At 42.2% G+C, this 26,431-nt stretch overlaps 1 protein-coding gene across 2 annotated transcripts in view; it reads left to right on the forward strand.

Moving 5' to 3' along the window:
- Window positions 1-26,431, forward strand: part of Pacs1 (phosphofurin acidic cluster sorting protein 1) — a 131,764-nt gene that overhangs the window by 87,862 nt on the left and 17,471 nt on the right. For both annotated transcript variants that reach the window (XM_013115278.3, XM_005064019.4), the window contains exons 2-10: window positions 8,453-8,540; window positions 16,424-16,513; window positions 17,131-17,256; window positions 20,736-20,880; window positions 21,377-21,468; window positions 21,550-21,630; window positions 23,496-23,555; window positions 24,534-24,694; window positions 25,023-25,116. In XM_013115278.3, the coding sequence (XP_012970732.1) occupies window positions 8,453-8,540; window positions 16,424-16,513; window positions 17,131-17,256; window positions 20,736-20,880; window positions 21,377-21,468; window positions 21,550-21,630; window positions 23,496-23,555; window positions 24,534-24,694; window positions 25,023-25,116 (937 nt within the window). The remainder of the gene's footprint in view (window positions 1-8,452; window positions 8,541-16,423; window positions 16,514-17,130; window positions 17,257-20,735; window positions 20,881-21,376; window positions 21,469-21,549; window positions 21,631-23,495; window positions 23,556-24,533; window positions 24,695-25,022; window positions 25,117-26,431) is intronic.

Here is a 26,431-nt window from a genome sequence, read left to right on the forward strand (position 1 = left end):
GAACATGAGAAAGATGGGATTGTCTCTCCATAAGCAAAACAAGCTAGCTATTAAAATATTTTTAAATGTGCCACCTAAAGGTAATGACAATTTATTCCAGTCCCCAACCTGACCTACTTCTGACAATGTAATTAGTGTCTCGTGGAGAAAAACATCTTAAATCCAAATTACTCCATTTCTTGTTTTGATTGTTCAAACAAAATCTGAGCAGCTGGATTCTTGGAGAGGGAAGGAAGTAAGGAGAGAGAAGAGAGCACTGACAAGAAAGGAAGTGATCTGAATCACAGAGAAGTATTTCCTTTCTTAGCTCTTCAGTTTTTGTGACGCTGAAGTGGCTCGATGCCTGTGATGCTTCCAGAACTAGGAAACAGGATAAAGATGTTCATAGTTAGCTGTTGCTGTACTTCTGCATTTCGTGCATGGATGTGATGCGGTTCATCAGTTAAGACACCACAAGAAAAAAAAAACTCACCTATGTGACTTTAGAATAGGCCCTGTGATCTTGGGGGTAGTGTTACAGAGGGTATAGTTGGATCTTTCTGGGTATTTACATGCTGTGTCCTTTTTTGTGTGTTTAGGAAAGACACAAAAACTACTTTTTAAAAGTATGTCTTGCTAATATATGTCTTGACTCATTACATCCTGATCCCCGGTATTGTTTCTTCCATGTATTATTTAGATAAAACCACATTTCTCTTAACAAGGGGACACCTTGAGACCACAGGGAAAACTAGATGGGACCAATTGGTCCCAGAACTTTAAAAAAGGTGTCTGTGTGGATGGTGGACTGATTTGTTAGTCCTTAAGGGACCCAAAGTGAAGTTTCCATCCCTCCCACATTGCCACATTGCTTTCTCCAGCTTGAAATCTTGTTTTGTATCCTTACTTTATTGGCAGCTACTTATGTATCTGAGTAGGTACCCTTCATTTGAGTTTTTGGTTTTTTGTACAATACTGAAATGTCTAGGATCAGGTTTCTAGTGTTCACCATTTTGTAATATCTTCTGGTCAGCTTTCTATCCTTAGCTCATTCTACATGTGGGCTGCATTTGATGCTTCCTCCAAAGTGTTCCCATTAAGTCTGGGAAAGCACATCCTTTTGGTTTCCTGTCTCACTGGCAGCTCCTCAGTCTTTCTCATCTGCCCAAGGCCCAACCTTGACCTTTTCTCTTTCCTGTTTGAAATCTTCTGCAAGATGCCAGTTGGTCTCATTGCTTCAGCTGTCATTCCTCTAGCCTTGATTTCTAAATCCATAACTCTAGCTTGATCTTACTGTTGAGCTGGAGACATCCACAACCAACCATCTGGTGTCCACCTAGACAGTCAAGATGCCTCACACTCCACTCCAGAACTTCCCTGTCTCATTTTTCATCTCGTTAAATGGCACTACCATCATCTACCCTATTGCTCAAGAAAAAAAAACCTCAAAAATACGATGGAGTTTTATTTTTCTCAATACTCTATATCCAGTCTATTGGCAAGACATAAGCAATTTACCAGAACGTTCACAAGTTATACTCTGTCTACTTCTCTGACTGGTAGATTTTTTTTTCCAATCCCACCTCTGAGGTTAGTATTCACCTAGGCAGAATACTCCTATGTGAATCATAATATTTTCTTGTTCATAATTCATCAGTGTCTCCCATCTTATAAGCAAAATCAAAGTTCACCCTGCAGAGTCTAGCTTTCAGTGTTCCTTTTTACATTCCCCAAGCTCCAGGCATCTTGCTTGCTTTGTTTCCTTAAACATCCCAACCTCATTTTATTCATGTCATTAATCCTTTAGAGTTTTACTTCCATGAGTCCACACACAATTACTAGTAGTTTTGAACTTCATGTACTACTCTATATGTGGTCTTCTCCAACTTGGTTTTATTTGTTTGTTTTTTCCACTTAGTATTATATTTAGAGAGAAATTGATACTGAAATGAAACTTTTTTTTCTTTTTCCTTGTTTTTTTGAGACAGGGTTTTTCTTGATAGCTCTGACTGTCTTGGAACTCACTTTGTAGATAAGGCTGGCCTCGACTTCACAGAGTTCCGCCTGCCTCTGCCTCCCAAGTGCTGGGACTAAAGGTTTGCGCCACCACCGCCGAGCTTGAAGTAAACTCTTTATTCATTGATTTTTTTTCTTTCTGATGAGCAGCATTGAGTTGTGTGGCTGTGCTACAGCTTTTTGGGCGGCTTCTGGTGGTACTTGTGAGGGTTCCAGTGTACATGATGCAAGCAGTGCTAACCATAGAGAGAGCACTTACTCTGGGAGGGCAGTGTTATCACTCCTTTCCTTTGGGCATGACTCCCTTGGCAGCCCCTTGAGCTGGTGTTAGTACATGTTCATTTTACCAGTGAGGACAGAGACAGTGAGGAGATGAGGTAGCAAGCACAGGGCCATCTAGTCAGTGAGTGTAATTGCTGGATAATAGGTTCTGCGTATGTTCAGTTTCTTAAGTTGATGGCTAATAGTTTTCTAAAGTGATTGTACCAGACAATACTCCCACAAGCAGCATATGAGTCCCATTGTGCTACATCCTCACCCATATTTTATTTTGGCAAACTTGTGGGTACAAAATGTTATTTTGATTTCAATTTGCATTTTCCTGATTTTTGTATTATCAGCCATTTACATTTCCTCTTTGGAAGCACAAACTGCTCATGTCCTTTCAATTCTGTTGATTTGCCTGTCTCCATTATTCTACATATTTTGTCAGCATTGTAAATTTCAAATATCAGGGGCTAGAGAGATGGCTCAGTGGTTAAGAGCACTGGCTGCTCTTCCAGAGGACCTGCGTTCTATTCCCAGCACCCACATGGCAGCTCACACCTGTCTGTAACTCCAGTTCAGGGGATTTGGTATCCTTTCACCAGTGCACATAAAATAAAGTTAAAGTATTTAAAAATAAATAAGATTTAAAAAATAAATTTAAAATATCTTCTTCAAAGTCATGACTGTCTTCTAATTTTTATATATTTCTTTTTTTAAGATTTTATTTATCATTATATAGTGTTCTATCTGCATGTCTGCCTGCAGGCCAGAAGAGGGCACCAGATCTCATTACAGATGGTTGTGAGCCACCATGTGGGTGCTGGGAATTGAACTCAGGACCTCTGGAAGAGCAGTCAGTGCTCTTAACCTCTGAGCCGTCTCCCCAGCCCCCTATATGATATTTCTTGATGAGCAGAAAAATCCTTATTTTCATAGAGTTGAATTTATTATTTCTAGTGTCTTATTTTTAGATTGTCTCAGGGTCATAAGAATATTGTTCTGGATCCAGGCAGTGGTGCACATGTCTTTAGTCCCAGCACTTGGGAGGCAGAGTCAGGAAAATCTCTGAGTTGGAGACCAATCTGGTCTACAGAGTGAATTCCAAGACTGCCAGGGCTACACAGAGAACCTTGTCTCATAAAGAGAGAGAGGGAGGAAGGGAGGGAGGGAAGGAATGAATCAATCAATGAATGAATAAATGAATATTGCCCTGGGTCTGATGACATTGCTCAGTATTAACATTGCCTTCTGCAAAGCCTGATGGCTGCATTCAGTGCATAGGACCCATACAGTAGCAGAACACCAGTTCTGTCCTCTGACCTCCATATGCACACTGTGGCACACATATGCCCACAAACATGCATACACAATTAATTAAATAAATATAATATGATTTAATGTAGTCCTATATTCTAAAGTTTATTCTTTTTTTCTTCCTTTTTCTTTAAGTTAGAAACAAGCTTGCTTCACATGACAATCCCAGCTCCCTCTCCCTCCCCTCCTCCCCTGCCCCCCCAGACCCCTCAGTCCCCCACCCAATCTCCACTCCGATCCCCAGGCGGGTGAGGCCCTCCATGGTGGATCTCCAGAGTCTGCCATTTCCCCCCCAAGAGTCCAGGCTGAGAGAGCACAGCCAAAGTCCATTTGTATGCCACGGATAAATACTACCCAAGGCCCCATAGATTACCTAGGTCTCCTCACTGACACCCACATTCAGGGGGTCTGGGTCAGTCCCATGCTGCCCACACAGCCATCAGTCTGGGGTCCAAGAGCTCCCCCTTGTTCAGGCCAGCTGTTTCTATGGGTTAAACCAGCCCCGTCTTAACCACTTTGCTCTTCAGTTCTCTCTTTCTGTCACTGGATTCCAGGAGTTCAGTTCAGTGTTTAGCTGTGGGTGTCTGCCTTTGCTTTCATCAGTCGCTGGATGAAGGTTCTGTTTCCCAGAGTCTCTGGCAGTGGGATTGTATGCTGGCATTCCCCTGATTCATGTCTAAAATCCATATATGAGTGAGTACATACCATGTTTCTCTTTTTGTGACTGGGCTACCTTACTCAGAATGGTTTCTTCTACTGCCATCCATTTGCCTGCAAATTTCAAGATTCCCTTGTTTTTTTTTCCTGTGGAGTAGTACTCCATTGTGTAAATATACCACATTTTCTCTGTCCACTCTTCAGTTGAGGGGCACCTAGGTTGCTTCCAGGTTTTGGCTATTACAAATAATGTTGCTATGAACATAGTGGAACAGACGTCCTGTTGTATGAATGTTCATCTTTTGGGTATATGCCTAAGAGTGGAGTGGCTGGGTCTTGTGGTAGACTGATTCCCATTTTTCTGAGGAATCTCCATATTGATTTCCAAAGTAGCTGTACTGAATCAGCACTCCCACCAGCAATGGAGGGGTGTTCCCCTTTCTCCACATACTCTCCAGCATAAACTGTCATTGGAGTTTTTGATTTTAGACATTCTGACAAGAGTGAGATGGTATTAGTTACTGAATACTGCTTCTTCTCTTACATTCTCTTTTCTCCCTCCTCTTGATCCTCCTGCCTTTGCCTCCTGAATGCTGGGATGAACAGACCTGATTCTCCATTCCTGGCCCTGCCTTCATCTTTTTATCAGATTTCTGTATAATTGTGAGACTGCTGCATTGTGCTCTTTTCCACAATCTTTTGTTCTTACAGTGTGCTGAACTTTCTCATCTACTGTTGCTTTACAGTTAATCTGATTTTTCTAATTTTTTGTTGCTTTTTGGGTTTTTTGTTTGTTTCTTTTTTTTTTTTTTTTTTTTTTTTTGCCCTTGGCCTTTTGTTGTAAATGTTAAACATAGTATCTGTGTAAAGTCCTGTTGAAATTTTGTCAATGTTGAGTTACTTTTCTCATCAGCTTAAGAGAACAGCTGGGATGCTAACATTTCCTTATTCGTGAATATGGCATCTCTTTACTTTGTCACTTCTGTGTGTGCAATACAGCTCTGTAGTTCCACTCAGGGCTGACACATGTTACCGAGGGAGGCAACTTGAGTGGTCCCGAGAAACGCTTCAGAGTCAGCTTCCCTGATGGGTAATCTACATCTCTGCATCTCCTTTTCCTTTTCTGTGGCACAGAGCTAATAAGGGCTCATAGTGATGCTTGTTCATTATTGCTGTGGCATTGTTCTATCCCCAAGTGTCTTATTGTTTGTTGCTTTGTAAATTATATCTTTTAAATTACATTTTATAAATCTTTGTTGCTGGTATTTAGAAATGAAACAAAGCTGGAGAGATGGCTCAGCCATTAAAGGCTAGGCTCACAACCAAAAATAGAAGAAATGCAATTGGTTTTCAGAAATCGAGCAATCTTGATTAAATTCTACTAAAGCTGATAATAAAACTCTTGAATTTCCCAAGTAAGCTTTCATACGTTACCCTGAAAACAATGACATTTGTTTCTTTCAGTTCAGTTGTTATGCTGATGTGAAATTGGTACAGTAAGGTTCTCTTGAGTATGTAGAATTGGAAGTGTTTCTTCCTTTAGATTCCCTAGGAAAATGTGTATACACAAAGTAAATTAACATATTCTGGTGTGGTGGCACACTCCTATAATCCCACCACTCAGGAAACAGAATCAGGAGGCAATCATATTGCCATGAGATCAAGGCCAGACTGATCAATATAATGAGGGGTGTGGAGCTTTTGTTATTTTGTTTGTTTCTTATTTTAGTAAAATAAAGCAATAATAGTAAACTAGTTTATTTCTAACAGAACTATTTTAGTTATATAGCAAAATTTTGACATGTAATATTTTGAAGAAAATGAGTCAGTTTTTGTTTATTTCTTGCTTAAAATACTCTTGAATGACATTCTTGGCTTGATATTCTTGGATAGTCCTTAACCACTACACAACTGCAGCCAGCCCCATTATGGCAGTTTTCCCCTCATGAACAGTTTTACACATTTTATTTATTTATATTTTATGTTTGAGTGCTCTCCATGCCAGAAGAGGGCATCAGATCCTGTTATAGATGATTGTGAACCACATGTGGTTGCTGGGAACTGAACTCAGGACCTTGAAAAGTAGCCAGTGCTCTTTACCTTTGAGCCATCTCTCCAGCCCCATGAACAGTTTTATCCTTTTCTTTTAAAAATAAGATGCTGCCGGGCAGTGGTGACGTACGCCTTTAATCCCAGCACTCAGGAGGGGCAGAGGCAGGCAGATCTCTGTGATTATATTGTTAGGCAAAATTCTTAAAGTATATTGCTACGTCAGAGTATGAATAGTAAAATTTTTGATTCCTATTTAAAACTGAGAATTGGGACTAGAGAGCCAGTTCAGCAATTAAAAGTACTTGTTGCTCTTCCAGAGGACCCAAGTTGCATCCAGCTCCCATATCAGGCAACTCAATGGGGGATCTTACAGCCTCTGCAGGTACCTGAACATATGGCATAACACACACACACACACACACACACACACACACACACACACACACACACACACACACACACACACTCACACACATTCTGAGAATAGTTATAAGTTCCACCTGTAGCAGCCAGACAGAGAAGTGCTTGAGTTCCATATTATCACTACCCTGCCTTTGTCCCTAGATTTCCCATGGGAGTGTTTTGAAACCAGCTTTCTCTTGTGTAACACCTCTGGCTGTCCTGGAACTTGCTTTGTTACACTAGACTGGCCTTGAACTCACAGAGATTCACCTACCTCTGTCTCCCAAGTGCTGGGATCCTAAGCGTGCGCCACCATACTTTAGTTTAACTTTTAAAAAATGAAGTATTGTGATTGTTTATTTTGTTTTATTTATTTTTCTGTATGGACTCTTTATTTTAAATGGGTTGGCTAGTCAGTTTCTTGTATGAGTTCTGATTTTGGTAGCATGCTTTTCAATTTGCCCCTTGGTATTTTTGAGACAGGGTCTTACTATGTATCCCCGGCGGGCTTAAAACTCACAGAGATTGACCTGCCTCTCCTTTCTAAATACTGAGATTGAAGGCATGCAGGAGGCGTGTTTTCAAGGTCCATGCATACCCTGGGTTTATTATTGTTGTTGTATTAAGACAAGGTCTCTATGTATTCCTGGCTGTCCTGGAATTCACTCTGTAGACTAGGTTGTCCTTGAAGTGGCAGAAATCCTCCTGCCTGTGCCTTCCAAGTGTTGGAATTAACTACCACACCTTGCTTGGGATTTTTTTATGTACACAGTGTTCTACCTGTATGTATGCCTGCAGACCAGAAGAGGGCACCAGAGGGCACCAGATCTCATTACAGATGGTTGTGAGCCACAGTGTGTTTGCTGGGAATTGAACTCAGGACCTTTGGAAGAGTAGGCAGTGCTCTTAACCACTGAGCTATCTCTCCAACCCTGGATTTTTTAAAATAATATTTTCTTCTGGAACTTTTGTGGTTTGATTGCTTTTGTTGTTTTATTTAATTCATGGATTTGCCTTTGATATAAATAGTAAGACAGTTATCTGTCATTGTTTTTGTTCATATAGCCAGTTTTCCAGCATGGAAATGTTTGTTAATTGTAAATTCCTGTATATTCATAGGTCTTATTTCAGACTCTGTTCCTTGCTGTTGATCCCTCTGTTTATTCTTTTCTCATTACCATAGGGCTTTAATTACTTTGACCCTAGAGTACATGTTAATATATGTGGAGTAAAGCTTCCTTTATTCTCTTTTCCCCCCAGAAGTTACCTAGCTTTTGTTATTATTCCTATGAAAATTTAAAATCACTCCTCAATGGAACATTTATTAAAATTTTACAGAATTGGTTTCATCTCCTTTTGTATTCTGAAGTATTTTGTAGTTAGCTTTAAATTCTTCCTTGAGACTCTGAAGACATTAGTAAGTATCTCTTCTTACTTGGTGTGTGTGCTGTACATTCAAGTGTGTTCTCTGTGTTGCTAAGATTTACATGTGCAAATGTTTCAGTTATGCTCAGGTGGCAAGTGAGGGAAAATCTGAATAACCATGTCTCTGCCTACTAGGTTCCCCTGAAACTTCTCCACATTAACAGTAGTAAACTGTGGGTTTGCTTGAGATATCCACACATCTACTGAAGTCCACTTTCCAAACATATAAGCTAAAGCCTTCTCATGGTCTTACTTTAAGTAGAGCAGATTCCCATGGTAGATGTTACCCTCACACAAGTTCTTATATTTAACAGGACCTTCTTTCTCTGTATTTTTCTAGGCTCTTCAGCTTGACCCTGAAGAAACTTGTTATGCTTAAAGAAATGGACAAAGATCTTAACTCAGTAGTAATTGCCGTGAAGCTGCAGGTGAGTTGAACAGTGAATGTTCAGGGCCTGTTCCAGTTATAGAAATTCCCTGAGCCACTCCTCCTCTTTTAGGTAGAGGGACAGTTGTGGAGGAGCAGCTGAGCTAATGAGACATAGAGTCCCAGTTCCACCTCAAACTAAGGTCCTCAGTTTCTTTATATTTGTTTTGAATAACGAAACAGTCCTTCTCTGATGCCTGCCTAATTACATCAGTGAAACAGACAGATCATAAACAAGTAGGGCTGTTCCAGTCTTGGTCCTCTAATTTCTGGATAAGGGAAGTAATCCCACAAAACTATCAGCAAGAGCATTGCTTATTCCAGCATGCTGGAGTCAGCCAGCCAGACAACAAAATGGCTTTGACCCTGACTGACTCCAAGGCTCCTTTTATAGACAACCAAGATGGGGGAGAGCGTGGGGGCGGGGCTGTTAGGCTTTAGTGAGACTGGGTTTTGAGGCATTTAAAACCAAATAGGTGATTTTCAAAAGGTCTAAGGGTCCTGGACTGTGGATTGGGCTCGTGGAGGCAGTTGCATGTGTCAGTGACAGTACTTTAGCTTCTGTGGGCCTCGGAGTGGGTGCAGGCATAGGTCTGGTTGAACTTGCTACCTTATTGGGGCCCTGATGTTGCAATGGTTGCATGGGCTGGATGTCTAATTGTAGGATAGATAATGCTCCTACATCTGAGACTGCTGTTCTTTGATTATAATATATCCTTAAACCCCAGGTTTTTCCTGAAGTCCAACTAGAGGCCTTTTTGCCAGCACCAGTAAATCCAATCAATACTGGATTGCATGTCCCCTCTCCACTGAGCCCAGAGCAACAGGGTGGTTCATATGCCCTTTTTAACCCTGTCCTTGAAGCCTCCCACCAGATGGATAAATGAGTCAGTATAATGTGCCCATACATATCCCCTTCACCATTTTGGCAAAAAGTGCTCCCAAGTCAAAGTATAGATTAGGAAACCAGGTCCCTAAGGGGGTAGAATGGGACCTTGATAACCTTCCAAGTGAGGTTATAGGGCTGGTGGAGATTTTGGTGCCTTGCAGGGGCCTGGTTGGAAAACCAAGGAAGAATAGGAACAAGCCCATATTGCTTAGTAGTTAACCTTGTGACTTTGTGGATTCTCAGTTTTACAGAGTCTTGTGAATGTGCAGCTGCCCTCCAAAGTCCAGAGTTGGACCTCCTCCGAGGCATGGCCCTAATGTAGATCTATGGACTTCACATGGGAGTGGCGTATCAAAGCGGGTCAGGATGATGGTGTAGGGTCCCTTCCAGAAAGACTCCAAGGTTTCCTTACGGTGTCTTTTAATGACTGCCAAGTCCCCAGGCTGGAACCCATGTGGCATAGGTGTAGGTGGTAGTATCTCGTTGTAGACAGCACGCAGTTGGGACCACAGCTGCTTTTGTGCCTGAAATATATCTTGTAGGGAGGAAAGAAAATGTTGATTGTCAAATTCAGCCAGGATTTCAACTTTCAGGTATGGCAACAAAAGTGGGGGGTCTGGCATACATTATCTGAAACTGGGTTAAGTTGAGAGTGTAAGGAGAATTGCAAGCCCAAAAGTGAACGAAGGAAAGGAGAGATACCCAGTCACCATCAGTCTCAAGGGTTAATTTAGTTAAGATCTCCTTTGGGGTCCGATTGATTCTTTCTACCTGGCCTGAACTCTGGTGTAGCACGATAAATAAAAGACCCAGAGACTGATATTGGGGTTCAAACTTCAAGCTGAAGAACAGAAAAGCAAAGTAGTAGGCCTCCCTGCTTTGTGATATTTATTGTACTAAGTGACGTTCATTAAAACCTAGAGCTGAAGAGGTGGCTCAGTTGTTGTGAGCACTGGTTGTTCTTCAAGAGAGAACCTGGGTTTGATTCCCACATACTGGCTCACAGCTAACTGAAAAGATGGGTCTGCAGTTAAGAGCATGTGCTAACCAGGTGTGATGGACACACCTTTGAACACAACACTTGAAGGCAGAAACAGACACATCTCTGTGAACTGTGAATTCAAAGCCAACCTGGTCTACTGCCTCAAACAACAACAAAAAGAACATGTACTGCTCTTTCAGAGAACCTGAGTTCTGTTCCCAGTATCCATGTCAGGCAGCTCATATCTGCCTCTGTAACTCCAGGCCCAGGGAATCCAACATGTAGAATGAATGGGGGTTCACATTGGTCTGTGAAAGAAGCACAGGGCACATTTAAGGCTGCATCTAGCCTTTCCAGCTGCAGGGAGACTCAGCCTCTTGCAGACTAAGATGCTCTCCCTAAACTCAGGGCTTTTTTATTGTTCTCCAATTTACACCTTTAGCCAGTTGATTTCCATATCCCAAAACATTTTAATTAAGCTTCTCAAAGGGACAATGCCAAATTCAAATTCTTCATTAAGGAATACCATGGAGGTGGGGGCTGTCCAACCAAGTTTGCATAGGCTTTGAACACCTAGAAAACACTCAGATAAGACTTCATACAGAAGGTACCAGTAACAAGGTAGCAATCACAAAAGGTGCATCAAAGATAGGTGTAAACATTCCAGAATCAAGCCAGTTGTAGCTCTGTAGCCTTACACCAACACCTCTGGCTTCCTTAGGCATGTGTACATATACCCAGACATATATATATATATATATATATATATATATATATATATATATATATATATATATATATATATACACACTTAAGTAAAAGTAAGTCTGTGAAAGAAGCACAGGGCACATTTAAGGCTGCATCTAGCCTTTCCAGCTGCAGGGAGACTCAGCCTCTTGCAGACTAAGATGCTCTCCCTAAACTCAGGGCTTTTTTATTGTTCTCCAATTTACACCTTTAGCCAGTTGATTTCCATATCCCAAAACATTTTAATTAAGCTTCTCAAAGGGACAATGCCAAATTCAAATTCTTCATTAAGGAATACCATGGAGGTGGGGGCTGTCCAACCAAGTTTGCATAGGCTTTGAACACCTAGAAAACACTCAGATAAGACTTCATACAGAAGGTACCAGTAACAGGGTAGCAATCACAAAAGGTGCATCAAAGATAGGTGTAAACATTCCAGAATCAAGCCAGTTGTAGCTCTGTAGCCTTACACCAACACCTCTGGCTTCCTTAGGCATGTGTACATATACCCAGACATATATATATATATATATATATATATATATATATATATATATATATATATATACACACACTTAAGTAAAAGTAATTTTAAAAAATTTTTGAGACAGGGTATCACTATGTAGCTCTGGATGTCTCATGTAGGGCAGGCTGGCACAAACTCGCAGAGATGCACCTGCCTCTGCCTCCCAAGTACTGGTATGCAACCATGCCCAACAATAAAAATAATTTTTTAAAACTTCACGTTTTTCAGGTTGAAGAAATGGCACTGAAGTTAAGAGCACTTTTTGTTCTTCCAGAAGAACTGAGTTCAGTTCCCACATGGTGGGTCATAACCATGTTTAACTTCTTTCTAGAGAATCTTATGACCTCCATGGACACCAGGCATGTACATGGTACACATAAATAAATGCTAGGAAAGCACTTGTACATATAAAATAAACCTAATTTTTTGTTGTTATTTTTTGAGACAGGGTTTCTCTGTGTAGCTCTGGCTATCCCAGAACTTGCTTTGTAGACTAGAATGATCTCAAACTCAAACATCTGCCTACTTCTGCCTTCCAAGTGCTGGGACTGAAAACATGCACCACCGGGCTGGAGAAATGGCTCAGCCGTTAAAGGCTAGGCTCACAACCAAGACATGCACCACCACCACCTGAACTAAAAAAAAATTTTAACTTTAAAACTTCCATCACTCCTGAGGCATTCTTCTGTGTCTTAAGATTCATTTTTGTGCATACTTCCTCCGAAACCTGTGAAACTCTGCTGGACACTATAGGTTGGAAACCAAGTGTGTAAAGTGACAGCTTTCGGTGCTTCCTTGTCCTTTCCTGGTTCTTCCCTGTTCTAGGTCACAGAAAGTGTCCCAGTGTTCAGGGATTGCTTCCATTGCCACATGCAAACAATGTGGTTATAGTTTTGAACTTTCTCTGCTGCTTTTGCCCTTCCTATCATTAAATGCTCTTGCCAAAGGAAATAATTTCATTTCCCGATTAAATATTTGATATTCTGTAAAATCTGTGATTGTACCAAAAATTATAAATATCCTAAATGTTTAAGTTAGTTTATTTCCAAGCATCTGAAAATAATTACAGATGTTACTGCATTCATTTTTGATCACCTGCTTATTGATATATTTAGTAAATATTGATTGAGATTTTATTATATATTGAGCATGGATTTAGTCACAAGTGAGGCAATGATGAATAAAACAAAAATTCCTGTCTTTAAGGAGCTTTCTATTCTAATTGCACAACAGTATTAAAAATGAGCTCCCTAAGACACTGTTCAAGGATGTAAGAGTCAAAATAATTTCCATGTAATGCTCTGATATTATTTGTTATTTGCCCTGAGTTGATATTTGCACAAAAAGTACCAGTGCAACCATGAGTGAAACTCTTCATGTTACAGCCCACATGAACACCTGTGTAGTCAGCTTTCTGTCACCATAACAAGATAATGAGATTAGAGGGAGTAAGGATGTATTCTACTTACCATTTGAGGGGTCTCAGTCATTTGTGGGCCTGTGGGTGTAGGTAGGGGAGAAAGCTGCATACCTCATGTCAGCTAGGAGGGAGAGAGAAAGGGACTAAGAAGACACAGGCCTCTTCAAGGGCACACCCTCAATGACCTAATTTCCTCCTATCAGACTGTTCTCGTACATACTATTTTAAATGCTTTTTATTTAAGACTAAAGATTTAGGTAGGGAAAGAGATGGTTCAGTGGTTAAGAGTTCTTTTTCTTTTCTTATTTTTATTTTATGTATGTCTGTTTTATGTGTATGATGCCCTCAAAGGCCAGAAGAAGGCATTGGCTCCCTTGAAACTCGAGTGGTGGATTAGTTATTAGCCACCATGTGGGTGCTAGGGATCAAACTAGAGTCCTCTTTAAGAGCAGCCAATACTTTTAACACAGTTAGGGCTTTTTGTTATTGTTGCTGTTTGATTGTTTTTGTTTCTTGAGACAGGGTCTCACTGTGTATCCTACACTGGTCTAAAACTTTAGAGGTCTGCCTACCTCTGCCTGTTAAGTGATTAGATAAAAGACATGCAGCATAAACATAGCATATTGTTTTAAATAACGTATTTACTGGGCTGTAATTCAGGTTCCATTCAACTTACCTACTTGGAATACACAACCCAAGGCACTGCTACAGTATTCCCAGTAGTACAGCCACCACTCCACAAAAGAGACTTCACATTCCTTACCTGTTATCCTTACCAAATTGTCTATCCTCCATCCCTCGCTCTGGGCAACTACCACATTTGGTAATTCACACCACAGCGGAAGGGAGCAGGTGAGAACAAGAGACTAAGGCAGGAAGATTGAGAGTTTTATATTATCCTGGGCTGTTAGTAAAGACTTGTCTCAAAAACAAGCATTTTAAAATAATAGAAGCCCAGTTTGTATTCATTAATGAGTTCTTTTTTTGTTTTGTTTTGGGTTTTTTTTTTTTTTTTTTTTTTTTTTTTAGGTTTTGGAGACAGGTTTCTCTGTATTGTTTTGGAGGCTGTCCTGGAACTCACTCTGTAGACCAGGCTGGCCTCAAACTCACAGAGATCCACCTGCCTCTGCCTCCCGAGTGCTGGAATTAAAGGCGTGCGCCACCAACTCCTGACTTCATTAATGAGTATTTTTTATGATCTGTAATGATACTATGGCATTAAACACTTTTTGTCTTCTGTGCTGAATATGTACTATAGAGTAGGGACGTGGGGATGTGGGGAGATAACTTAGCAGGTAAGAGTGCTTGCTGCACAAGCATGAGTACCTGAGTTCCAATCCCCAATACCCAGGTAAAAAGCTAACATAGTCATATTGCACCTGTAGCACCAGTGTGGTAGGGGCCAGAGATGGGGATATCAGATGACAGGTGCTTGTTGCCTGCCAACTTAGCTCCAAGTTCAGTAAGAGACACTGCCTTAAAGGAATAAGGTATAGAGTAATAGAACAGGACACCTGATGGCCTCCTCTGGCTTTCATACACATGTGTACCCACACACATACACTAAACACACAAGCAAATGCATACACAATTTTAAAAATTTAATTAGAAAAAAATGATAAGTGGCTTAAGAGATGGCTTATAATTAAGAGCACTGGCTACTCTTAAAGAAGACCTGGGTTCCATCCTTAGTGTCCAGCTGGTGACTCCTCAGTACCAGGGGATCCAGCACCTCTTCTGGCCTTTGCAGTCACTACACTCAGATAGAGCACAGAAACACATGGAAAAAAATACCCATACACATAAAATTAAAAATTAAAAATAGATAAATAAGATTTAAGGATATTAAAAATAATCTTGAAATTGGACCCAAGTTGATAGTGGCCTACGTACCTTCAGGAAGCTATTTTTTGGGACTCATGAAAACTCTTTGTGGAAGGATAGAAAGATGAGAATAGTCATGTAGCATGCTTGAAAGGGGCCAGACCTGACTGTACCCCTCTTGTGTGCTGCTGTCTGCATTCTATTACCTACATGCTCAGGTACCTTTCAGTCAGCTTGCCATACAGATAGCCCATTGCTGGTTGTGGTTTGTTTTTTGCAGTGCCCAGCTCCAGAGGATATATTTGGGATAGTAGGTAGGTATTTGTGTATTGAAAGGGGTGTGTATAGCTGCACATGTGTGCACATGTATGTGTGCCAGATGGCAATCCTGGATATTGTTCCTCAAAGTTGTCCATTCTTAATTTTTTAAACAGGCCGGGCTGTGGTGGCGCACGCCTTTAATCCCAGCACTCGGAAGGCAGAGGCAGGTGGATCCCTGTGAGTTCAAGGCCGGTCTGGACCGATAGCCTCCAAAACAATACAGAGAAACCCTGTCTCGTTAAAAAAAATTTTTTTTTAAACACAAGATTTCTCTGTTCAGTGGCCTAGAACTCTCTAAGTGACTGCCAGTAAGCCCGAGGGATTCTTCTGTTTCTGCCTCTCCAACACTGGGATTACAAGTGCACACCACTACACCAGGCTGTTTTTATGTATGTTCTGGGGTTAGAACTCGGGTTTTCACACCTGTGAGGGAAGCAGAAGTTTTTACAGTTCTTAACAGCATATATTTAGATGATGAAAGTTGATGATGTGAGAAGAAAGAATGGCTTCAAAAATGTCTTCAAGTAGGTGAGGAAGAAGGAAGTTAGTCCCGGAGCAGATGGGAACATGGGTGGTTGTCTGTGACAGAAGGGAAGGGGGGGGGGGGGATGTGAGGACAGGGGCCCGGAGGCAGGTTTATGAGGTTGGAGCTGCTCCAGCTTTTTCATGAAGAAAATCAAGGTTAGCAGCATTGAGGGAAATGTTAGGGTCAGATGTTAGAGGAATTGGGAAGGTATGGTATATCCTGTGAGAACAGAAATTACAGAGAATGTACTTGAGACATTATGACATGGTTCCTAGGCAATGTTACATACCCCACTTAAGATGGAAGCCATAAATTTAGTCAGCTCACCAAGCCAAATTATGTTTCTATGCATGTTCATCTGGTACAGTTGGATCTAAAACAGTCTGAAAGGCTAAGAACATAGATCTGTGGTAGGGTCCTTGCCTGGCACATCAAAGCCATGATTCCAATAACAGTACCATAAAAAGTAACAATAAATAAAAATAAAATAATTATAATTTGCCAAATAAGACAAGCAGAACAAGAGTAGGAGGAGGCCTGGGGTGGGGGACATTTATAAAGGCTGACGAGTTTCTTACAGCACAGTAGTCAGTTTTTTGATCTGATCTTTTGGTGATATAGCTTTGACAGAAGTTTTTCTTGGTTTCAGGGTTCAAAAAGAATTCTTCGTTCCAATGAGATCATCCTCCCAGCCAGTGGTTTGGTGGAAACAGAGCTCCAATTAACCTTCTCCCTTCAGGTCAGAATTTTTTACATCTTTAAAGTTTTCTAACATGCTACAACCGTCTAGTATTCAAATAGTCTTGAAACTTAGGCACTTTTTTCTCCAAAAACAGCCAGAACCTAGCTTCAGTAGGGAAGAACAAAAGTTGTCTAAGAGCTGATGGCTAACTTAGAAGGCCTGAGCAGTCCCTGAGCCAGCTCAAGTAGGGTGTACTGGATATGCTGATGAGCGATGTGCTGAGGTCCAGTCTCCCCTTACATGGCCATATATGATTAATTGTCACACTTGTCCTGTCCTCTCTCCTTACTGGTCTGAATCAGTAAGAATGGAGCTCACTTCCATCACGTGATTGTGTTCATCCTTCTTAGAGCCTCTCTCTCATCATAACCCTGTGTTGAAGCACATGGAGAAACACCTGACCAGATGACAGAGAAAGAGTGGTTTCTAAGCCTGGATAAACACTACCAGCGCCCAGCATAACCAGCTCTTCTGTTTTTTGTTGTTTTGTTTTTTCTTTCTCACTCTGACTAATGACTCTTACAAGCAAAAGAAACTGCAGCACAGGTCTCTTAGGAGCTGAAACACCAAGGTCCTGGTTGCTGATTAACCATCTGGACTGTTTTCTTCTTCAGTACCCTCATTTCCTTAAGAGAGATGCCAACAAGCTGCAGATTATGTTGCAGAGGAGGAAGCGGTATAAGAACCGGACTATCTTGGGCTATAAAACCTTGGCTGTGGGACTCATCAACATGGCAGAGGTGAGCAGAACACAGTCCTAGACTGCAGACCTCTAAGTCTATTGTCATCCAACAAATGATTTCCCCAGCCTGCAGGCAGGTATTTATTTTTTCTTTATAGATTATTTTATTGGAACTTCAGTCTGTAACTAGCTTTATCAGTTACTTTCTCTCTTTTTCTTTCTTTTTTTTTCAAGACAGGGTTTCTTTGTGGCTTTGAAGGTTGTCCTGGAATTAGCTCTTGTTTTTTAAGATTTTATTTATGTATGTATTAAGTACACAGTATTCTTCATGCATGTCTGCCTACATACCAGAAGAGGGCACCAGATCTTATTACGGATGGTTTTGAGCTACCATATGGTTGCTGGGAATTGAACTAGGGACCTCTGGAAGAGCAGTCAGTGCTCTTAACCTCTGAGCCATCTCTCCAGCCCCCGCCTTTTAGCTTTTTTTAATCTTCACCTTATTCCTAAGATTTATTTATCTTAGCTGGGCAGTAGTGGTGCACGCCTTTAATCCCAGCACTTGGGAGGCAGAGGCAAGTGGATCTCTCAGTTGGAGGCCAGCCTGGTCTACAGAGTGAGTTCCAGGGCAGCCAAGGCAACACAGAGAAACCCTTTCTTGAAAAACAAAACAAAACAAAAAAAGATGTATTTATTTTATCTTATGTGTATTAGTGTTTTGCTCAAATATATGTCTGAATCATGTGCCTCCTAGAACTGGAATTATGGATGGTTATCAACCACCATGTGGGTTCTGGGAATCGAACCCAAGTCTGGTTAAGAACATGTGCTCTTAACCACTAATCTGTGTCTCTAGCTCCCTTTTACTTTTGAAATGAGTCTTACTATGTTGCCCAGGCTAGGCCCAAACTCCTAGACTCAAGTGATCCTCCTACCCAGCTTCCCATGTAGCTGGTACTGGACCAGCCCTAACTTTAATATGTATGTGTGTATGTATTTATTTTTTAAGTTTACTAAACTAAAAAGTTTTAGTAAGAGTAATGTAAAAAATTCCCACATGCCAAATTCACCAAACTTAACTTGATAATATATTACTATGGTTATATAGTCTCTCTGTGTATTGTGGCTATTGTTTTTTGTTGCTTTTGGTTTGGTTTTTGTTGCTTATATATATATAAGATCCTTCTTTGTAGGCCATCTTACCTTCTGGTACAAAATAGCTCAGACTTATCTTGTCTTTGCCCTGACCCAGTCCTGGAATAGGATCATTTTCTCAGGCTTCTAGGGTGTTTTAGTGGAAAATAGTACTTTAAAATCAGATAGGTGTCGGGTGTGGTGTGGTTGCACATGCCTTTAATCCTAGTACTCAGGATGCAGAAGCAGCAAGGCATGTGGATCTCTGTGAGTTCAAGGCAGCACTAGTCTAAGTTCCAGGACTGCCAGAGCTACATAGTGAGACTGTGTTCAGGATTTAAAAAAAAAAATCAGGGTACTAGCAGTGCTCATATCCCCAACAGGGATAACATTTCTGCAGAAAGAGCTAGGAAACTAGGAAGTACATAAATATACATGCCCTTACCTGCGAACTTGCATACACACACCATGACCATTTCCTGCTTATATGTAGGTGTTCCAACCCAGAGCACATAGTGGTTACTTCCGTTCCAGTCTAATAGCGTGGAGCCTGATCTTGCATTTCTTCCTTCCTTCCTTCCTTCCTTCCTTCCTTCCTTCCTTCCTTCCTTCCTTCCTTCCTTTCAAATTCCTTTCTAACAGAAAGAAACTAGGCTCCCATTTCCTCAATATTTCTGCTCACTTGTACAGTACACCTGTATGCCAGCCAAAGAGAAAGGGAAAAAAAGAGGCTGCAAGATAGCTTTTAAAATTACTTCAGTGAAATGCAAAGAATAAACTAATAAAAAATGTCAAACTGCTTAAAAATAAACCAATTGTCATTCTGAAAAAAAAATTATTTCAGTACTAAGGGCTAGAGAGATGTCGGCTCAGTGGTTAAGAGCACTGACTACTCTTCCAGAGGTTCAGAGTTCAATTCCCAGCAACCACATGGTGGCTCACAGTTGTCTGTTATTTCAGTTCTGGGGAACTTAATGGCCTCACATAGACATATATGTAAGCAAAACACCAATGCACATAAAAATAAATACATCATTTTAAAAAATTTCTTCAGTGCCAGGCGTTGGTGGCGCACGGCTTTAATTCCAGCACTCGGGAGGCAGAGGCAGGCGGATCTCTGTGAGTTCGAGGCCAGCCTGGTCTACAGAGTGAGTTCCAGGACAGCCTCCAAAACAATACAGAGAAACCCTGTCTCGAAAAACCAAAAAAAAAAAAAAATTTCTTCAGTACCTTAATAAGTGAAATACAATGGACATGATGGTGCACACCTTTAATCCCAGCACTTGGGAGACAAAGGCAAGAGGGTCTCTGTGAGTTCAAGGCCAGTCTAGAGCGAGTTCCAGGACAGACTCCAAAACTACAGAGAAAACCTGTCTCAAAAAAACCAAAACAATAAGTGAAATAGGGGGAAAATGTTGTGGTTCTTGTATTGTGTATGTGTCTTGGCCCAAACCATCTTCCTATCTCTTGAGGTTTTATATGAGGATGAGGGACTATGGGGAGGAATTAGCAGTATCCCACTCTTCCAGCTGGGTCAAGCACTGCCATTTTCCCGTTTTCTGACTCTTTTATTCTCATTGCCAGACAGCTGACCAGCCATGCATATAGTGCCTGGCTTTACCTAGACTCAAAAGCTAGTATCCATGTAAAGGACTTAATTTAACATGGAATGCTAGAGATTACCAATCATTTTCAACCTCAAGCCTCAATGGTTGTCTTTAAACACATGACCCTTCTAGAGATAGCTGTGTTGCTGTTATTGTTGTTTGTTATTTGTTGTTGTCTTAAATTGTCAGGTTCAATATCACTGAAGGGTTAGCCAGAAGCAACTGGGAGATTTTTTTTCCATTTATTATTAGCCGGGTGGTGGTGGTACATGCCTTTAATCCCAGTACTCAGGAAGCAGAGGCAGGCGGATCTCTGTGAGTTCGAGACCAGCCCGGTCTACAAGAGGACAGCCTCTAAAGCCGCAGAGAAACCCTGTCTCGAAAAACCAAAAAAAAAAAAAGATTTATTATTATTTAAAATTATGTTTATGGGGGTGTTGTTGTATGTGCACACGTGTGGAGGTATCTAAGGATGCCAGAAGAGAGTGTTAGATCACCTGGAGCTAGATTTACAGGTGTTGTAAGCCACCCAAAATGGCTACTGGGAGCAGAACTTGGATCCTCTGTAAGAGCTGCAGGCTCTCTCAACCACTAAGCCATCTCTAGCCCCTGGGATAGTTTTTAAAGTAATCCCATGAAAGCAGTAGGAAAGGCAATAGGCATAGATCTGGAAGTGGGAAGGAAAATATATTAGCAGAACATGTTGCCGTTGGCTTTCATGTCACATGGGTTTGTGACAGTGACAACTCGGGCACTGGGTAAGAGATTTTATTTGTAGTATATGTTTTGCTCACAGGTAATGCAACATCCTAATGAGGGTGCTTTGGTGCTTGGCCTGCACAGCAACGTGAAGGATGTCTCTGTGCCTGTGGCAGAAATAAAAATCTACTCTTTGTCCAGCCAACCCATTGACCATGAAGGAATCAAGTCTAAGCTGTCTGGTAAGAATCAAACAACGGGGCTGGAGAGATGGCTCAGTGGTTTAAGAGCACTTGTTACTCTTCCAGAGGATCTGGATTTAACTCCCAGCATCCACATGGTGGCTCACAACCATCCATAAGTCTAGTTTCTGGGGATCTGATACTCTCTTCTGACACCCAAGAGCATAAGGCACACATGGGTTGCACGCCTATACATGCAGGCAAAACGCTCATACACATAAATTTTTAAATAATTTTTAAAATACATGTGCAGTGTCTGCAGACACTGTAGAAGACAAGGGAATCAGTGCACTGACCTCTATCCTGGGAAAACTGAGTAAAACATACATGAAATGTGCCCAGGCAAGAGAAGCTTAGAGATCCCTGAAGTAATGTGTGGTCATAAAGCTCCATGGCTCCATGTGGCCCTTCCCTCCAACCCAGTCCTTTGATTGCTATCCTTGGAAGTCACTTGGATCAAACCAGAACAAGTTGCTTACTAGGATGTTTGTTCTAGATCGCTCCCCAGATATTGACAACTACTCCGAAGAAGAGGAAGAAAGCTTCTCCTCAGAGCAGGAAGGCAGTGATGACCCATTGCATGGGCAGGTAACTTCCTATGGCTCTTTTATACGGTGTGAGGAGGGGCTTCTTGAATTCCCCAGCTCATTCTGTTTCCTGCCCTCTCAGGACCTATTCTATGAAGATGAGGATCTTCGGAAAGTTAAGAAGACTCGGAGGAAACTGACCTCAACGTCAGCCATCACTAGGGTGAGCCCCCAGGTTCAGGGCATGGTACAACTTAGACTCTTGGTCTAAAGTAGGTGGGGAGTGAGTGGTACAGGGAGACTTGTGGGATTTTTTAAACCCTGTCTACTTGGAATCACACTCTCAATATTCTGATACATCCCCAGAACCCCTACTACCACCCACTAAGAATCAGCATGTTAGGAACCCCTGTGGTACACAGAATGTTATAGGCTATAGATTATGCAGAATTGAAAGAAGGCTATAACTGTTTTTCTAGATCTTAAAACAATCCAAATATTTCTTTAAGGATTGCAATGCCTCGGACTTTCTTCTCTAGTTGGTTGCTTCAAGTGATACACTGTCAACTGCAGGAACTCTGGGCTTGATAAGTAAGATTCAGTCACATTAGATATATATAGCTCTTAACCCTGGATCTGTCTTGGATTATGTCCCCTAACTAAGATTTCTTGAGCCCTTATTAAAATTGAAGTCCTGGACTGGGGAGTTAAAACTTGAGCTCTTCAGTGACCTCTGGCTGATTTGGGAGCCCCTGTACTCCAGGGAATAAAAGGGTCAAAAGTACCAAGAACTTGTAGGAGGAAAAAGTCTCATTCTGGTTCTCTCAAGTGCAGGGCCAGTCTAGGGACTGATACCCTAAGAGTGAAGTTTTCTCATTTGGGGTGAAATTAAGGCAAGATGAATTTCAAAGATGCATCCTAGCCTGGCCTCCTACCACAAAATAACACTCTCAGCCTCTGCAGTCAGAGTTCATGAGACTCAAGAGAAAGCCCTCAGGACTACAACCTAGTCTCTCCTTTGTATCAGTACTCCCTTTTCCTAAGTTTTCAAGCCCTGCAAGGAGGGCAGGCCCCCAGGATCCAACCCTTCCTCCTTTAAACTCTGAGAAGGAAAACAGCTGCAGGACCCTCCCTGTTTTCACCCCAAAGAATGTCTCCTGAGTTTCCTAAGTCCCCTTTCCATAGCATCAGCAGGTGTGTAACCAGGGATCCGTGATAATGTCCATCTCCAGAGCATCACTGGGAGCTGTAGGCACTTTGCAGTTGTGTTTCTTGACACTTGGGGATGGTCCTTTATTTTGTATCTTCTTCTGTCCGTGTACAGTCTTCTTTCCTCACCAAGCACTTGGGTCTCAACAATGACCTTGTTATGCCTTAAGTTCTCTGATGATATGAAGTTGGGTTTCTTCCTTGTTGGCCTTGCCCTTTCCACTGCTCTCTTTCTGAAGTGCAAGTCAGTTGTTTCTATTCCCACATGAGGGTCTGGCTATTCAGGCTGGACCATCAGTGAACTCTAGTATCTGAAAATATAACCTCATCTCAACAAGTAACTGTGACACAGCAGGGTGAGTATATGCGGTAAGGCAGAGCTCTGCATCACAACACAGAGGAAAAATGGCCTCTTCTGGAAGTGTCCATTTCATGCTGAGGGAACAGTGGTAGAAAGACTCCAGCAGTAAGGGTTGGTACTTAGGTGGGTTGGTGACACTGCTATCCAAGATGTTTGTGCAAAAAGAGGACAAATGCCATTCTGAGATGTTGGGCATAGGAGGTACAGGACACTCACCAGCTGTTACCTGGATCTGCTGGACAGAGCAGAAGATGGGATAGAGCTGTACCTCTGGAAATCACCAGGTTACCATGGAGGCCTTGGGGACATGAGGTCTCCATTGAGCTGCCCAGGGCTCTGGCAGCTACATTAGAGCATTTGCCTCTTTCTAGAGAAGTTTTCAGGGAAAATGCAGCAACTAAATCTGTCAGCTATTTTTCTTCTCCTGTTTGTTGTGAGGGTAAGCTCCTGACACACTCTATTTAGTTGACCACAAGTAGATGATACTTGAGAACAATTTGTATATTTTGTTCCCACAGCAACCTAACATCAAACAGAAGTTTGTGGCCCTCCTGAAACGATTCAAAGTTTCCGATGAGGTATGACCCCTTAATTCCAGTTTCACACCTATGTCCCATGTAGCCACTAGGCACCAAGATTATGGAGTCATGATTCCTACCCACTTGCATGTATAACAGCCACAGGAGAGAAGGCAGCTGGAGAAGAGTGCAGTTTCATGGCATATAAAAGCAAACAGTCATATCCAATCATTAGTCGATATGCAGTTCTCTGGTGTAGGGCAACAATGACATCTAGCTGTTGTTTAATTCTTCCTTGTATCCCAAGGGAGCTACAGTGAACAATAGCCCAAGTGTTATATGTCCTCTTTGATCAACTCTTGATAGAAATCCCCTAGACCTTGGAGGTCCTGGCTTCATTCACATAGGCTGTAAGTAAACTAAAAATGAATGAAGATGGAAAATGTTGAGAAAGGGTCTTTGTCACACTGTGGGCTGCAAAGAAAGGCAACTTGTATGTGAGTTTGAAGGACAGAGCAGAAGATGGACTAGCCTATCAGACCTGGGTTTTCTTGTGTGGTTCCTTGGGAGGTGCATCAGCATATCTCTTCCTCCTGGTTCCAGCCCTGGAAGGGATATTGGTAGTAACTGATAGGGAAAGTAACTCTACCATGCCACTGCTCTCAAAGTCAGATCATAGAACACAAAGAACTAAGCGGTGGTGGCATACACCTTTAATCCTAGCACTCGGGAGGCAGAGGCAAGTGGATCTCTGAGTTTGAGGCCAGCCTGGTCTACAGAGTGAGCTCCAGGACAGCCAGGGCTACACAGAGAAGCCCTGTCTCAAAAAACAATACATACATACATACATACATACATACATACACACACACATACACACACACACACACACACACACACACAGAAAGGTTTCTCTACCATGACTCTGGAATGTCCCTCTAGAAGGAATACTGAGAGTGCCAGTTGACAGATGGCCTAGGAGACACGAGTTGTTCATCTAACCACACAGTGTTAATAAGATCTGTGTTTTGCTCACAGGTGGGCTTTGGGCTAGAACATGTGTCACGGGAGCAGATTCGGGAAGTGGAAGAGGACCTGGATGAACTCTACGACAGTTTAGAGATGTACAACCCCAGTGACAGTGGCCCTGAAATGGAGGAAACAGAGAGCATCCTCAGCACCCCAAAGCCCAAGCTCAAGTGAGGCCCAAAGCTCCTCCTACACTGCCTCCCAGGCTTCCCTTTCCCTCTGTCATGATGTCCCTTGTATCCTCTCTCATACTTCATTCAGGGAATCATGACTTTTTGTTGTCTCCAAGCTTCTTGTTCTCCTGGTGGAGATTAAATAACAAAAGTCCTGATAGGAGTCTCTGGAAACCTCCTAACCATCTTAACAGTGTCCTCCCTAACCAGTGTCCTCAAAGCCTCAGCTGCTGCCTTGCCTTGAGCGCTGGCTCCATGCGGGCCTTGTGAACTGTTTTTCTGAGCTGTGGTCGCCACTAACTCCAGCTGTGCTTCTTTGCTACAGGCCCTTCTTTGAGGGGATGTCGCAGTCCAGCTCACAGACGGAGATTGGCAGCCTCAACAGCAAGGGCAGCCTCGGAAAAGACACCACCAGCCCTGTGAGCAGACCGATGGTGAAAAGGGGTGGGAGAAGGACCTGCCGTCTTGGCTTCTCTCTCTGGGCCCTCTGCTTTTCTTGAGTGTGGCTCTGAGCCCTTAGAAATCCAAGAGTGGTGTTCTTTCATTCTGTTCCAGCATGGCAGAGAGCCATTTTCCTTCCCTCAGAACCCTCCCCTATGTGAGGTGAGGTAGACGTGGGTGTAAGGCATAATGCATGGCATTTGGAATGGGAGGTGATAGTGATTCTTCCTTCAGGCTACAAAAAGAACAGGTATAAAAGGACAAAGGGATCTGTACAGGACACAATAAGTAGACTTTGCTGGTTGGAGAATTCAAGGGAGATCAGTACCTTAGAAGAATGTACAATTTAGTGTATAGGTTTCTATTTGCCTACTGAGCAGGAGAGTGGTATCTGCTGTGGCTCCCAGCAGCTGGTCATAGGTAGGAGCCTGTGGATGCCAAGCCTTTCTCGGGTCTGGAGAAGAAGCTGTTTGTACCTTTCTTCACAACTAAAGGCAAATGGTCACTGTATATAGTTTTAGAACTGAGCTATGGTATTCTGTTAGGGCCATGTTTCTCTGTTGATGAGAGAAGCTAAAGTTCTCCAGTTCTTGCTGCCTTGGCATCAAATGAGGCATAGTCATTTGTTCACAGGGCAGAATACACATCTTACCCTGCAATGGCTATTAACTTTGAGGAGATGAGCTGAAGGTGCCAGGCCCTCCATCTGCTGAAAAGCAGTCTGTAGCTGGCCAGGCTCCTGTCCTTTGTGTGCCCTCTTATGGGCTATTTCAGCAACCTTTCTCCTTTCTGCCACCAGGTGGGGCTGTCTCCCAACTTATCTCTCTTCATTATTAAAGAGCAGCTGGCAGCCAACCCCACCAAGAACTGTACCATGGTTCTTAGGAAGTGAAAGAAGGAAAACCATACCCATATTAAAAATTACCCTGTGGAGAAGCTGCAGCCTGATACTTGCAAATCCCCATCCCAGCACATTTCAAGCATGTTCATGGTGCTCCGGAGCCAAGGAGGCAGTATTTAGTGTGCTGCTAGCACTGGAGAATGACTCAACAACTTTTCCCCACAGGGAGCTACCAGATGATCCTACAGAAAGCCTCTGTCTATGTGGATAAATGATTGACTACTAGAATCACTTAGAGTAACTCTGTGGGAAGAAGCACGGGGCCTGCTTAAAGGAGGGCTGCTGTACAGTGTTCTGTGAATGATAAGCAATGTGCTACTGTGACAAAGTATAAGTGAGGTGTTAGCCAAGCCAATGGTCCATGCAGCAGTAAGCACAGAATACGGCACATA

The sequence above is a fragment of the Mesocricetus auratus genome, unplaced genomic scaffold (genome assembly GCF_017639785.1).
Source record: "Mesocricetus auratus isolate SY011 unplaced genomic scaffold, BCM_Maur_2.0 Super-Scaffold_4256, whole genome shotgun sequence".
Taxonomy (NCBI): Eukaryota; Metazoa; Chordata; class Mammalia; order Rodentia; family Cricetidae; genus Mesocricetus; species Mesocricetus auratus.